Consider the following 16,740-nt stretch of genomic DNA (forward strand, 5'->3'; position numbering starts at 1 on the left):
TGTATTACACTTTTATCCAGTCATTTCACTACCATCCAATCACATCTTTGGAGATTAATAAGAAATGTAATTTACATAAAGTGAAACTTATATAGGTTTGCCTTTTGAAATGTAGGCTCAGTGTAGTATATTTATTTTGGCTATACAATAGGTTTTATTCATGGATTAATAAACATTAATTTATTTTGTTTGTGATACAGGAGATTTGGCAGAAAATCCAAAGGTAAGTGTAAATTTTTTTTTAAATGAAAACAAATAACAAACAAACAACCTTCTTATTAACCCTTTACCCATAAAATACAATATTTAAACAAATCCGCATTTAACAATTATTGGAATTGCTATACATTCTAATGAACAAAATGTAAACAAACAAAAGTTTATATTTTATTTATACATGTTAAAGTTGACTTGAGTGTTTAGGATAACTACCTTATCCCGAATAAATCAGGTACTGAATATAAAAGATATAAAACTTTATAATTTAAAAATATATTATTACAACAATTAAAACACCCAGAGCTGTTAATAACCTGACTGAATGCAGACACAAAAATATTTTGCCCCCACACATGGAGAGGAGGATGTTTTTGAGAGAGATTTCTTCAAATGTTTAATGTTCTTTAAAAATTTGCTCATATTCACATGATAACATCACTTAGTTGCTGCAGATTTGTCGAACCTCCCGTTCCACCTCATCCCAATAGAGTACAGGGAACCCACTGCTTGAGTTCAGGGAACCCATTGCTCAATTGTTAAAGAAACCACTTTTAGATAATTTTAGCTTTGTGACATGGTACTGCACATTACTGTATTTTTGGTCATAAAGAGAAGACATGCTCAGTGGCAATACTCAGGTAGGCCATGGCATTTAGCCCATGCTCAATTGGTATTAAGGGGCCAAAAGTAAGCTCTCCTTCACACCATTACACCACCACCACCAAAATTAACTGTTGATACAAGGCAGGATGGTTCTATGCTTTTATGTTGATTACGCCAAGTTCTGATCCTACCATCTGTATGATGCAGCAGAAATCAAGACCCCTTGACCAGGACTCAAGACCAGGCAACGTTTTTTCAAATTTCCTATTGTACAATTTTGGTGAGCCCATGTGAATTCGTGCCTCAGTTTCCTGCTCTTAGCTGACAGACGTGGCACCTGGTGTGGCCGTCTGTGGTGCATTCAGAGATGTGTTTCAGCATACAGTACCTTAGTTGTAAAAAGATGTTATTACAGTTCCCGTTGCCTTTCCATCAGCTCAAACCAGTCTTTCCATTCTTCTCTGACCTCTGGGATGAAAAAGGCATTTTCGCCCAGAGAACTGCTCCTCACTGGATATTTTCTTTTGCTCACTTTTTAGACCATTTATCACAAACCATAGAAAGGGATTTGGTTAAAAATCCCAGTAGATCAGCAGTTCCAGAAATGCTCAAAGTTTCAGCCCCTCCCTGGAACTTTCCTCCTCTTCCTGATGCTAAGTCTGAAAACTTCAGCAGATCGTCTTGCCCATGAGTATAAGCCTAAATTAATTGATTTGCCTCCACGTCATTGGCAGATTAGATAATGCCTTAATAAGAAGTGGAACAGGTGTACTTACTGAAATGACCAGTGAGTGTATAATTAACCAACACTCCCATGCAAGGAATCTAATTGTTAGGATTTCCAGAAGAAAGTGATATTTTTATCTAACCACATACTGTATAATTACCTGAAGGTCACCTGACACGGTCTACATTATAAAAGATACAGGGTTCTGTCCTCAGATGAAGCAATAAAGTTTTTTTATAGACCTCATGAAGAACCAGGAGTTTCTTTTCATAAAAGCTGTATTGATTTGGGCACAAAGATTTAACTGGGTTGTAGTTAGATCTTTCAGCTAGACAGTGATCCACTGATTAACATTTGAAATCCATTCACAAATGTACTGAATTTGTAATCGACTGGAAAACATGGTTTTGTTAAAAATCTTACACAAGTTGACTGTACATAAACCTATGTGCTCTCCTGTACAGCCAATGGACCTGAGCTGGAACTGCTTTTCATGTGGTGGCCTGCCGTTCTCTGATCAGCGGCTGGTAGATCGCTTGCGGGGAAAGAGCTGCCCTGAGAGCAAAGAATTCTTCATTGCCCTGGCACTGTGTCACACTGTCATGACTGAGTGGCGTGAGGGTCAGTACCACCCTGTTTCACCTCATTTCTCCAAATTAAGTTTTACAATGTAAAACAAAGGCTATAAAAAAGTAATTGCCCCCTTGCTAAATATCAAATATAAATTTGAAATATAAAATATGAACTATAACACCAAACTACCAAAAGTTCTGCTTGTCTAGAGGTATTACCACTTCTTGCTAACTAACTCACATTTCATTAGTAACACCTGACTGCTAATTAATCCCTTAATGATTGTGGAAGTATACGGTATACTATTGCTTTTTGTCCCACCTGGTTTCTTAAAACATCCTGTACTGTACTTAGCCTGGTGACTCGAGGCTGTACACTAAGATAGGACTAAGCCTGGGAAAACATTTTGTCTCATGGAGAAGATCTCAAATCTTGTTTATCAATAACAGAACAGAACAAACTGTAATGAAAATAAAGCTGTTATCTTTTAAAGTATACATAATAGGCCAATTAATTCTTATAGCATTAGACCATGTACAGTAAGTATGACTTATGATTGGCTGTTGCAAAAAGGAAATAGGTTTTTCATGCAGGTGTAGACTAACAACAATTTGCTAATAGATAAAATTACTGGCTACAGTAATTTATATATTTTGTGGACAACCAGTTAATGCTGTGATAGAGAATAAGAATAATATAAATGCTGCTTAGAAAAAAAATCAAAGTGCTTTGGTTAAATACAGTATAAAAGTGATTGTGAAAAATTGTAAATGAACCAACAACAACAAAAAATACATTTGATACAACAAAAATATGAATCTTGCAAGCAGAATATATAATGGGTCATTTGGACAAATATAATAATAATAATAATAATAATAATAATAATAATAATAAATTTTTTACAATTTGTTAGACTTTATCGGGTTAAAAGCAAAAGCACTGTGTCCAGGGACTTTATTCACTGTAGCATGATAATTGTGTGTTTTATCTAGGGTTTCCTCATTACCAGGCAGCGTCTCCAGATGAGCAGGCTCTGGTGTGTGCAGCTCGAGAGCTGGGCTGGGTGTTCCTGTCTCGCACACGCGAATCCCTCACGGTGAGCGAGCTGGGAATCACACGTCAGTACCACCTGCTGGCCCTCCTGGAATTCACCAGCAAGAGGAGGCGCATGTCAGTGCTGGGTGAGAACACAAAAGCAATTAATCATTTTATGCCCCAGGAGTTTGCTAGAAGCTACTGAAAATTTAAGTGTAACTATATTCTCTGGTCAGATCAGATGAGACAAAATGCCCAGGATAAAGCTTATACAAAAGCGCCACAAGAGTTTACACAATCTTTCCACAGTTTTCTAAAACCCTCCATCGAGTTTCTCAAAAACCTAAAATCTTGGGTTAATGCTGAAATCATGAACAAATGTATAGCTTTAAACTTACGCATACATCACTATGGACTTGGACCTGCATATCAGTAGGCATGTCATGTCAGCTGATCATTAGCCCTGCAGAGACACAGGGACAAGGTTGTGTTGAACTATCAAGTGCATGTGGAATGGAAAATCTGCAAATGAATACAAATGAATATATATACAGAATACAGTTGTGCTTTAACCATCTCTGTGCCTGATGTGATCAGATCCTTCAGAACCCTCATGCAAGACACCAGGACCAAAGCAGTGTTTTAAACGTCTAGTGGAGGTTTTTACAAACATCTTAAATCTCTCCATAAGACCGTCTCCAGTGATTTCCACATGCTTCAAGGAGACAACAATTGTCCCTGTCCCTAAGGTGTTTGCATTTAGATGTTGAATGACTACCGCCCTCTGGCGCTGATCTCTACAGTCATGAAATTTTTCGACTGCCTAGTCAAAATTCAATATGCTCCTCTGTTTACCCTCTCCAGATGCCATGAACCCTCATCAATTTACAAATCTTAAAAATAGATTGACGGACAAAGTCATTGCTTAGGTGATTTACAATGCTCTCAAACACATGGATAAAAAAGACAGTGGTGAGCATGTTGTTCATCAACTACATCGCTACCTTTATCTCCCAACAACATCATTCCATCCATACTTATTAACTTAGGACTCAACATTCATTTTTAAGAACATTTTGACAAGCAGACCCCAAATAGTGATAATTGGTTACTACTTCTCAGCCACATTATCCCTGGAATGCTACAAGAATGCATCGTCAAGCAAGAACAGCATCGTCAAGTGCGTTTGTAAAACCCATCAAGCTCCATGATGAAACTGTCTCTCATGAAGACCTTCCCATGAAAGCAAGACCAAAACTGAGCTCTGCTGCAGAGGAGAAGTTCATTTAGAGTCACCAGCCTCAGAAATCACCAATTAACAACCAGCACCTGAGATTTGAGCCGTTATAAAGGATTTACAGAGCAGAAGTAGCAGATAAACATCTCAATATCAACTCTTAAATGGACATAATTGCATATTTTGAACCCCTTTAGCAGTTTAGGAAGAAATAAAAACTAGAAAAGACTATGGAATTACATAGTTAGCAACTATGGTTGCTAACTTTTAGGCTGGTCTTAACCAGATATTCATGGGCATGGTATCCATGTCACTTGTAATGCAGTCTAGTTTTTAGTCTCAGAACAGACAAGTTAATCTGTGACAATCCAAAGCCAGGATCAGACATGCAGGCTAAACCAACTGTCTGGAAGGACCATTAAATATCTTTTGCACTTGGAATGGAGTTAAACGCACTGTGTTAAATAGCAACTTGCATTAAATCAAATTAATATGTAGCATTGTATATATTATAATACTGGTAAAAAAAACAAAAACAAAATTAGAATGTGCAATGGTATTAATAGAAAGTGCAGAAGGAGAATGTCTTGAGTTATAAAAAAGGATCTTAATGTTGCTTGCTCAGCATACGTCCTTATTCTAATAATATCCTCTAATAAAAAAAAAATAACAAATAATTCTAGATTATTATGTAATGCAGTAGCAAAGAATAAGGCTAGAACAAACTTTTACCTGTCCAGTGGGCAAATCTATGGGTTTAGGATTTTATCACCCCAAAATTTCTTAATTACCTAAAATATAATTGTCGGACCCCGTGACCCTGAATACAGGATAAAGCGTTCTAGACGATGAGTGTGTGAATAAGTAATAATTGACAGAATTGTGTGTGCTTGTGTAGTGAGAACACCAGAGGGAGCAATAAAACTCTACTGCAAAGGTGCGGATGCTGTGATTCTAGAGCGTTTGCAAAAAGCCAATCTGCATGAAGATAGCACGAAGCAGGCGCTTGAGGTTAGTGCTGATGGGTCTTTTATTTATAATTGTATACTATGCAAAGAACATTTCAGAACTTTTCTAGTTGGCTGAGCGTGTACAGTATGCTGGTCTACCATGACATTTTTGGCCATCAAAAAAAAAAAAGATTAAAATTTAAGCCTTCTTCTGTTTGTTTGTGGTGGCAGGTCTTCGCTCAGAGCTGTCTGCGGACGTTCTGCGTGGCTGTACGTCCTGTAGGTGAGGCTCAGTGGGGCAAGTGGAGCCATGCGCTCCAAGAGGTTGCCATGGCAACCACTTGCCAAGAGGCTATGCTGGAGGAGCTGCATGACCAAATGGAAAGAGATCTGATGGTATGAAAATAGACTGTCTTAATCTTGCTATTTATTTATAGGTCAGTGGTGATTTGAGCTGTCAGTACCTTTTGCAAGTCAGTCATTAACCCAATCAAGTCAAGGTCTGACAATCAATTGGTCTATTTTTATTAAGACAAAATAAAATAATAAAAATAATAAAATAAAATAAAATACCATTTTCCATGTTGTAAAAATTTTTTCCTGCACTTTGGAAAATTATTAAGGAGAAATCGACAAAGACATTTATCTTGATGGTTTTATTTTTAGTACATAAATTTTTAACACATACATTACATTTTTAATACCTCCATACCTTTTAGAATGTTCCATATGAAACGTCATCTAATTTGTGAAAGCGGCCGTGTAACTCATACTGTAGTAAAACCATTTCACTTGCCTTAACTGATGCTGGCACATAAAAATCATCAATTACACATGAAATATTTTTGGGTTATAACTGTGTATACACACTGTGTATACTGTACAGTACAATGTAGGTCTGATTTACAAACACCACATCCTTTATTTAAATTTCAAATGCATTTTTTTTTATTTACAACCGTACTCAGTGACATGCTTGCACAACTGCTAATGAAAAGAAAACTGTAATCCGCACAAAATTAAAATCACATCAAGTTTTACCAATATAGAAACTGCAGTAAAGTAAAATTTACACACAAAAAAAAAAAATAAAATACAGGAATAAAATATTCAGAAAATAATCATGAAAAAAATATAATATACTGAAAGTCTGTCGAACTTCTGACATAAAAACTAAAAATATATTGTTATTTGGTTTTACTTTTTTGGTAAATACTTTTCAATAATTATAACTTTCACACAACATATAGTGTAATATAATTAACCAATCTACACTCAACAAAAATATAAACGCAACACCTTTGTTTCTGCTCTGATTTTTCATAAGATGGACTTAAAGATTTAAAATTCATTCCAGATACACAATATTACCATTTCTCTCAAACATTGTTCACAAATCAGTCTAAATGTGTGATAGTGAGCACTTCTGCTTTGCTGAGATAATCCATTCCACCTCACAGGTGTGCCACATCAAGATGCTGATCTGACATCATGAGTAGTGCACAGGTGTACCTTATACTGCCCACAATAAAAGGCCACCCTGGAATGTGCAGTTTTGTCTCACAAGCATTGAGGGAGCGTGCAATTGGCATGCTGACAGCAGGAATGTCAACCAGATCGAGACAAGACAGTGATCTGATATAACTTCAGACTGTGGAATTGTAATGATGTTTCTTATACTTAATCCGAAGGATAGTCCAAAGTGTGACCTGCTTTATGAGTGGGTCCTACTACACACTGATTTACTCCTACTGAGTCCAGTATGGACATAAATGCTTTACGTCTGGATTCTCAAAATGAATATTAAAATCTCCAGCAATTAACGCTTTGTCTACGGAAACGACAAGGTTTAAAAGGAAATCTGCAAATTCACAGAGAAATTCAGAGTACGGCCCTGGGGGTCTGTAAATGATGATTAGCGGAATCGTCTGAGCTGACTTTATGTTACTATAGAGAATGTTAAATGCATTAAATTTAAATCTGTGTTTTTGTACGATAGCCAGATTATCGTGGTAAATAACTGCGACACCTCCTCCTCTACCAGTTAACCCAGGCTGGTGTTGTAACATCGGTACCACCTCAGTCCGGGGGAAAAAGATCTGGGTCTCCGGATTACTAGCCGTAGCTTTGTCACCCCCTAGTGTGTCTACGTGTGTACTTGCCCCCCGGTATCTGTATTAGCACAAGACCAAGTTCACCTGTGTTTACCCCTGTGTGTCTCTATATATACCAGCCGAGCCCGTAGCCCTTTGTCTGTTCACCGTTGTGCACCTGTGTCTTTCATGTTCGTGATTGTGCCCATGCTGACGACTCTGTCCCCTTCCCCCAGGAGTAAAGGTGTCTGCAGGACGGGGTCCGGAGAAGCCGGTGTAGTTAAAGACTGTGAAGAGTCACGGCCCGCCTGCAGACCCAGTGAGGGAAGCTGCGACAGATCGGGCTGAGCCTTAGTTTGTTTTTCTTGCTTTAGTTAAGTTCTTTTGTTTAAATAAATAAATATCTTTATCCTGCAACCCTGCATCTGCGTCTGTCCTATCTCCCGACATGACAGGTGTATGTAGCTGTATCCTTCATTATGTATGTAGCTTCATTTAGAGCTACATACTCGTCCTGTTTAATCCAGGTTTCAGTTAAACATAATATATCAAACTCCTGGTCTGTGATAGTTTCGTTAATAATAACTGCTTTAGATGCGAGAGATCTAATATTTAACAGTCCTAGCTTCAGATCAGAGGCTGCGCATTCAGTGTGATCTGAGTTTGTAATATCTATATTAATTAAATTACTAAAACAGACTTTCTGAGCCTTTCTAAATTTGTTTTTAGCTGGGGGAACAGACACAGTCTCAATACAGTGAACCCTGAGTAACGACCCTATGCAGCTAGCAGACGGTTGGTTTAGCCTGTATATATGAAGTAAGGTTTTGCTATTTAATTTTTGAAGATCCTGGGGGTGGCAGCCATTGAGGACCGTCTACAAGAAGGTGTCCCAGAGACCATTGTCAGCCTCCGACGGGCCGGGATAAAAGTCTGGGTGCTGACTGGAGATAAGACCGGTACTCTCATTTCAAAAACAATTTCAATTTACAGTACAGAATGAAAATTGATTGGTATTCTACATTTTTATGTGACGCTCACCAAAATGTGCAGATTCCCAAGTGGCTCATTTTAGCATGAATGCTTTTGTTTTTAATCTGTTACATAAAATCTTTCTCTACTGTGTAAAAAATAATTAAACAATCAAAATATTTAATATAGCTGCAAGCAGCCATGAAAAGGGGCAAGTAGTTTTTGGTCCTATGTCTTACCAAAGACCAGAAATCACTGACACACTCAGCATTATTTTTGTTGAAATTGAAAATGGCTTAAACAAATTGGGACATCACAAATTTATAATTATTTCTTTTATTATAACACCCTCTAGAGGTCATTCTTAGAGTTATTTAGGGTGCTTTCACAACTGTATCATTCAGCCGTTTAAATTGAGCTTTCCTCTTTTGTGCACGTTAGAACACAGTAATTGCCCTCAGGTAAAAACCCGAACAACCTCCATGATTGCAGTAAGAATACAGATATGACCTGAATTGGCCCAGATACAGGAAGTGAACCAGTCATACAATTTGTTTTGGGTGGACAACATTTTGCCGTAGGTGCGAGCCACATGGGTCAGAGGACGGAGCTGAAGTGTTTAAATGTGATGTGATGTGAAATTGCGATTGATAAACAAAAAGAGAAAATAAACATGGATACAATACAAAATTTTAAAAATATGTGTTCACCATGATCAGGTGATTTTCGTTGATTTCTACAAGCACTTATATATACTTTTTCAAGGGAAATATTTGTGTACTTTTTTATTGCTATATTTCTCACCAGTCAGTGGAGGATTTTGACATGTACTGTACGTGTTCAGCCCAAGTTACAACAAATTTCTTTATATTTAAATCAACAGAAACAGCAGTGAATGTGGGTTATGCCTGCAAGTTGATGGATCCGGATACAAAGCTGTTTAAAGGCGTGGAGCTCAGGTCAGGTGTATGGGTGCGTCCACACACACAGACATCTATATTTAAATACAAAGACATTTTTAATAAATATCAAAAATTTCATTATAGAGAGATTCTTCAGTCTTTCCGCCCAGAATTATGTTTTAATAAGGATAAAGAGTCTCATGTTTGGAGCACACACAGTATGTCTCAGTGGAGTAAAGCTGCCGTTGTTGTTGATGGATTTGAACTAGTGAGTATCTGATTTTGTTTATTCCTACCTAGAATGATAATTAACTAGATTTAAATTTGAACTCGATTGACATCACTAGATTGTAGTCTGATTTTAAAATACTTTGATTTATTTGTATTAAATCAGTATAAATTTTAGAAATGCATGACAAACTGGTCAGATTATTACTTACTCACTCACTCATCTTCTATACCGCCTTATCCTGGAGTCAGGGTGGCGGGGACTGGGAGCCTATCCCTGGAGACTTGGGGAACGAGGCAGGGTACATCCTGGAGAGGGTGGCAATCCATCACAGGGCACACACACATACACACACTCATTTGGTCATATTATGCAGTTTTATAATATCACAAGCATTAACATTTAACAAATGTTAAATTGAAATCTCTTGAATGGGACGGCACTACATGCTGGTGCTGGGTACAGTAGCACGGCTTGTGTGTTAAACTATCCGGATTAATCACATGCGTTAATGTGTTAATATTGACAGCCCTAATAAACAGGGTGTTGAACAATGAAACTGAAACACTGACCAATTTAGTGTTGGAGGTTTCATGGCTAAATTTGACCAGTCTGGTGGCCAATCTTCACTGATTGCAATTTCCACCTGTAAGAGCAGATTGTAAAGGTTTAATTAGCAAAATAGCACAGTTTTGCTTAAAATATTGCAGTGCACACAACATTATGGGTGACATATGGAGTTCAAAAGAGGACAAATTGTTGGTGCATGTCTTGCTGGTGCATCTGTGACCAAGACAGCAAGTCTTTGTGATGTATCAAGAGCCACGGTATCCAGCATGTACCACCAAGAAGGACGAACCACATCCATCAGGAGTAACTGTGGACGCAAGAGGAAGCTGTCTGAAAGGGATGCTAACCCAGATTGTATTCAAAAAACATTAAAACTACAGCTGTCCAACTCACTGCGGAATTAAATCTCAACCCTCCTGTTTCCACTTAAACTGTTCATCGGGAGCTCCACAGGGTCAATGTACATGGCCGGACTGCTATAGCCAAACTTTTGTGCCGAAGCTAAACGTCGGTTTCAGTGCTGCCAGCAGCAAAAATTTTAGGCTGTGGACAATGTAAAACATGTATTGTTCTCTGATGAGTCAACCTTCACCGTCTTTCCCACATCCGGGAGTTACAGTGTGGAGAAGCCCCAAAGAAGTGTACCGCCCAGACTGTTGCATGCCCAGAGTGAAGCATGGAGATGGATCAGTGATAGTTTGGGCTGCAATATCATGGCATTCCCTAGACCCAATACTTGTGCTAGATGGACGTCAAGGACTACTGAACCATTCTGGAGGACCATGAAAGTGGTGCAGTGTACAGTATCAGGATGATAATGCCCCATACATACAGCAGGACTGGTGACAGAGTGGTTTGATGAACATGAAAGTGAAGTTGAACATCTCCCATGACCTGCACAGTCACCAGATCTAAATATTATTGAATCTCTTTGGGGTGTTTTGGAGGAGCGAGTCAGGAAACGTTTTCCTCCACCAGCAGCATGTAGTGACCTGGCCACTGTTCTGCAAGAAGTCTTCTTTGTCTTTCTGCAAGAAGTCTTCTTTGTCTTTCTGCAAGAAGTCTTCTTTGTCTTTCTCTCACCCCAACTAACTTCATGTCCTCCTCACTGCATCCATAAATCTCCTCTTTGGTCTTTCTTATGACCTCCTGCCTGGCAGTTCCAACCTCAGCATCCTTCTACCAACATGCTCACAATCTCTCCTCTGAACATGTCTAAACCACCTCAATCTTACCATTCCACTTAGGTTCCTCTCATTCACACACATGTATTCTGTCTTGCTACGGCTAACCTTCATTCATCTGCTTTCCAGAGCCGACCCTCGATGCCAACCCACCTCCACCTTGAACTTTTCTGTCACATCTACAGCACATCTCACTAATGTCTTACAGCTCTCATACATGTCCTGCACCACTCTAACATACTTCTCTGCCACTCCAGACTTCCTTATACAACACCACACCTCCCCTCTTGGCACCCTATCATACGCTTTCTGTAAATCTACAAAGACACAATGCAACTTCCTGTTATCTTCTCTGTACTTCTTCCATCAGCATCCTTAAAGCAAATACTGCATCCATTGTACTCTTTCTAGGCATGAAACCATATTTCTGCTAGTAAATGCTCACAGCTAGGTTAAGGTCAGAGTAGTGGAAGCTAGGTTAAGGGCAAACGCTCACCTCTGCCCTTAACCTAGCTTCCTCTGCTCTTTCTCAAAGCTTCATTGCATGGTTTATCAACTGTATTCCACTGTAGTTGCCACAGCTCTGCACATCCCCCTTGTTCTTAACGATTTGCACAAATATACTTCTTCTACATTCCTCTGGGATTCCCTCACTCTCATTCAAAATCTCATTCTTCTTGCACTATTCTGCAAGAAGAATGGCTCAAAATCCCTTTGGCCACTGTGCAGGACTTGTATCTGTCATTCCCAAGACAAATTGATGCTGTATTTGCTGCAAAAGGAGACCCTACACCATATTATTGAATTATTGTGGTCAGGCATTTTAGTTTCATTGCCCAATCCCTGTATACAGTATACACACACCAAAGTCTTACTGAGCAATTTATTTCAGAAGAAACAGAACTGCTTACTGCTCAACACTACTGCAAATCTTCTCCATTTCTTCCACTATGCAAAGTCTGATTACTAGATGTTTATGTCAAAACCTCTTTTCTTGACATTTTTATAGGAAGAACTGATCAAGACACCTGAGTTGGGGTCCAGGTTTGTGAAATTGTGCAACCAGTGCCAGTCAGTGCTGTGTTGCCGTGTGACTCCAGGGCAGAAGGCGGAAATAGTAGAACTGGTGAAAAAGTTTGCTTCCTCCATCACAATGGCAATAGGAGATGGTGCCAATGATGTAAATATGATTAAGAGTAAGGAGCAAATAAAGATTAAATTGAAAGTGTCGATTTTTTTGGTTTGTTTAAAAATTTTAAATAGCTACTGTAGTGGTCATCTATCTTAATCTATCATTCTCACAATCTGTATAGTGCTCAGATCTTTAAAAAAGTGACTAAAACTTTCTCTTTTTTCCCACATATCAACATAGTGGCACATATAGGTGTTGGTATACGTGGTGTAGAGGATGGTCAGGCTGTACAGAATGCAGACTTTGCACTGGCACAGTTTCGGTTCTTGCACAGATTGCTGCTGGTCCATGGCCACTGGTCTTACCACCGCATCTGCAACTTTCTTATTTACTTCCTGTATAAAACCACTTCCTTCGCTCTGGTCAACATCTGGTTCAGCTTTTATAATGGCTTCAGTGCCCAGGTAAGCCTGCAGACTCTGCAGAACTGCCATTGATTGAAGTTAAACCCTTAGACGAATGGACTTTTTTCTGGGAGCTTAGTCTAAAATTTTTTTATTTTTTTTTGAGTATCAAAATTTACCCTGTTTTTAAATTTAAACAACTCTCCGTTGTGTATGCTGAATATCACCTGTTCGAAGTAGCTGATGGTAATGTTTCCGTAATGTTCAGTATTTTACACGCCATTGAATAACTCATTTAACCAAATAACTCATTTATTAAGTATTAAGTCAGTGCCTGTAAACAAGTTTCCCAGACCTGCCAACCTTTATCTATTTCGTGTAGAAGCTCTGCATTTTAACACTGGAGTTTGCTGCTATGTGTAATTACTCAAAAAATAAACCAATTTTCATTTTTCCCAACATCTGTTAAGGTCAGATTTATTTTCCCTTAAAGCAGGAGCTGGTGTGTTGCCCTCACTTCCAGTCAGGTTCAATAGTTTGTTTGAATTGTTTGTTCAGTACTGTATTTTTAAAAATTCAATCTTTCAATGTGTGATTCTATCAACTAACATTAGATATATAAATTGGTAACATCAGTTAAATATATTTATTAGATATATGACCCAAACCCTTTTCAAAAGCTTTATGATAGACACCATTAAAAGTTGCCTTCCATCCATCACATCTTCACTAAACCAGAAAGTAGTCTGATCCAATAGAGGTGCAAGTGCAGATCAAATCGATGAAAAGGTTAACGCTTGTTGTGATAGAAAGGAGTCAGAACACTTTACTGTTTTTGTGACAAAAAGGGGGTGGGGGGGACCTACTCAATATTAACCAGGTGGTCATAATGCTATGGCTGATTGGTGTATATTATAAACAACCTGAGAACTTGTACTTGTTCCTGTGTAATAATGTAACCCACTCTTCTCTACTAGTTTGTCCTTTAACATTTATGCGGCTTATTTGTAAAGTATTTTAATAAAAAGATTTAAATAAAAAGTAACACATGATTGCACTTTTGGATAATACGTATTTGGCTTCTGTTGTTTATTATCCAGCTTATGTATGAGAGCTGGTTTATTTCCTTCTACTCTGTTTTCTACACATCCTTCCCTGTGCAGTGCTTGGGGATATTTGACAAGGTAAGTAGAGAACATGAGTTGTTCCGAACTTTACAGTGACTTGCTGATTGATTCACATTAATCTGTGTAATGGTGCAGAACATGAGTGCTGAGAGCTGCCTTCGCTGGCCGGAGTTCTACATGATTGGACAGAGACGGGAGCTTTTCAACCCTCTCACCATATGTGCGGGTTTGTTCTACGCCGTCTACACCTCCATCGTCCTCTTCTTCTTGCCCTTTGGGGTATTTCAGGACACAGACCTGGACTATCAGACTTTGGCTGTTACTTTGGAAATGTCAATTGTTTTCACAGTTACTACTGAGGTATGTTTATTCTCAAAACTGTCCAAATGGTCATGTGAATTGGTAAATAAAAAAAAAAAGAAGAAAGCATTGATTATATTAATTATATTAATCTTTATTTTTGCATTTCTCTCTTAGATCATTCTAAACACTAAATGCTGGACCAAGTACAATTTTGCTGCTGTGCTTGTCAGTCTGGTTTTGTTTTTCCTGTCCACTATTATCCTTCATAGCCCTCGTCTGTTCACATTGTCCCCCAAGGACTACGCTTTCTTTGGTATTCTCATTATTTTAATTGTACTTCATTAACATTAACAGATGTGCAGATGATGTAGAACAATTTGGCACTAAATCTTAGGATTTGTCATAAATCTTAATGATCATAAAATAATATAAATTACTATACTGTATAGATGTATCACCTCATATTAAATGTTGTTTACTTGTAAGATGATGAAAAGAAGTTAGTTGCTTCAATTGTTTTTTTTTTTGGTTTATAAGAAATAGATGAATGGCAACATATATTTCTTTTCATTTTTTTTGCTGATTTGAAAAAACAGTCTGATCTGACCTGTGTGTTTTGTCATCTATTGCAACCCTATTTGGAATTACACAATTTTTTTTTAAATAAATGAAATAATCCCAACACTGGATATATAGAACATGCAGTTTTATATTTTGTTTTATACCTTCAGAAAGCATCTAGTTGGTTTAAAATAAGGGGACAGAAACCCATTGATTATTGATTATAAACAGGCATTTAGTAGTACAGTATAATCTTTACTCTCATATGAACATAAACAGACTGTACTCATTATTTTGACAGGAGCTTCATTAAATGCCTTTACCAATCCTGTTGTGTGGTTGACATCGGTTCTAACCTGTTGCACTGCTGTCCTGCCCTCCATAACAAGACGAGCTTTTAAAGTGATCTTGGTGAACCCCAACAAGCACAAGGTAAATGGGCCTCTTTATTAAGCTTATGGCAGGAGGGGAATATGTCTATAAAATATTTTACATACAGTACAGTGAACGACTTTTGTACTTTTTGTAGATCCATTCACTAAAGGAACCGGTCGAGCTACAGTCATGGACCAGAAAAGAGTCTCCTCATCACAATTTGTCCCAAACAAAGTCCTTGAGACCTGAAGATGTGCCATCTCTATGAGCTAGGATGGACGGGTTTCCCAATAAACATATGAGAAACACAATATAAATACACTCCCGTAACTTTAGCATTATATTATCCTAGAAAGGTAAAAAAAAAAAAAAAATGCATTTCTATAAAAGAGACTAAACACAATGTAAGAGTTTCTATTTTGTACAGTACGTTGTGTTAATTAAAGGTATAACTTTTGTATATATTTTTTACTGAATGTACAGTAACAAGAAATGGTGTAGTGGTTAGCACTGTCACTTTGCACCTTCAGGGTCCGGGTTCGTTTCCCCAGCCAGGCTTGTTTCCCGTCTCTGTGTGCATGGAGTTTGTATGTTGTCCCTGTGCTTGGTGGGTTTCCTCCGGGTGCTCCAGTTTCCTTGCACAGTCCAAAGACCTGCAGGTTAGGCTAATTGGCGTTCCCAAATTGCCTGTAGTGTTCGAATGAGTGTGTGTACTGTATGTGTGTGTGCCCTAAGAGGGATTGGCACCCTGTCCAGGGGGTACCCTGCCTTGTGTCCTAAGCCTCCTGAGATAGGCTCCAGGTCCCCGCGACCCTGAATACAGAATTAAGCAGTGTAGATAATGAGTGAGTGAACCAGGACCTTACAGTACCGCTCAAAGGTTTGGGATAAGCAATAACTAATAATAAAGCACTAATAATTAATTAATAACTAATAATAAAGCTATTTGTTTTTGTGTTTACCTATGCAGAATTTTTTTTTCTAAAACATGTACATTTATTGACAACCTAACAATAGGATTTTTTTTATTTATGATAAATTATAAAAGGAAATTAGGTTATGTTATAAATCTATTTTTACATTGTGTAATTTGTTGATTTCTATTTATTTTTTTTGAACATGCAGCAGTAAAAAGTAACTTTCCACTGAAACCACCAGACATCACTGTTCAGATCTTTATGGACAAAACTGGGGTTGAAGTGCAAGAGCCAATCTTAATGAGTTGTAAAATGTGATGACACACTATTATGTATATATAATTGGCGCACAATTATGTCTAATAATGTTCAAATTAACATTTTTTTTCTCTGTTTCTTTTGACTCTTATTCAGAGCACTATCTATGTTTAATTGATATGTACTGTAAATATGCCCTTTGATGGACCGGTATCCTATTCTGGATGTGTTCTTCCCCCATAAGCAGTGTTCCCAGTGATACGTGTGTCCCTCATATCGTTCTTGATTGGTTTGTAGAAGAAGATATTGTAGTTTGCATGTAGAGTAAAGTTGGATATTGGTTTTCTAAAATGATTTACAGTTTCT

At 37.9% G+C, this 16,740-nt stretch overlaps 1 protein-coding gene across 1 annotated transcript in view; it reads left to right on the forward strand.

Moving 5' to 3' along the window:
* Positions 1–15,196, forward strand: part of atp8b3 (ATPase phospholipid transporting 8B3) — a gene marked incomplete at its 3' end in the record, with an annotated part of 29,089 nt that extends 13,893 nt beyond the window's left edge. Inside the window, exons 13-25 of the mRNA XM_053513562.1 lie at positions 201–223; positions 2,014–2,170; positions 3,118–3,306; positions 5,296–5,408; positions 5,579–5,743; positions 8,288–8,399; positions 9,296–9,384; positions 12,307–12,493; positions 12,670–12,893; positions 13,934–14,017; positions 14,096–14,320; positions 14,438–14,576; positions 15,126–15,196. Coding sequence (XP_053369537.1) covers positions 201–223; positions 2,014–2,170; positions 3,118–3,306; positions 5,296–5,408; positions 5,579–5,743; positions 8,288–8,399; positions 9,296–9,384; positions 12,307–12,493; positions 12,670–12,893; positions 13,934–14,017; positions 14,096–14,320; positions 14,438–14,576; positions 15,126–15,196 — 1,778 coding nt within the window. The remainder of the gene's footprint in view (positions 1–200; positions 224–2,013; positions 2,171–3,117; positions 3,307–5,295; positions 5,409–5,578; positions 5,744–8,287; positions 8,400–9,295; positions 9,385–12,306; positions 12,494–12,669; positions 12,894–13,933; positions 14,018–14,095; positions 14,321–14,437; positions 14,577–15,125) is intronic.
* Between the last annotated feature and the right edge of the window lie 1,544 nt (positions 15,197–16,740).

This window comes from Clarias gariepinus, chromosome 15, assembly GCF_024256425.1.
Source record: "Clarias gariepinus isolate MV-2021 ecotype Netherlands chromosome 15, CGAR_prim_01v2, whole genome shotgun sequence".
Classification (NCBI taxonomy): Eukaryota; Metazoa; Chordata; class Actinopteri; order Siluriformes; family Clariidae; genus Clarias; species Clarias gariepinus.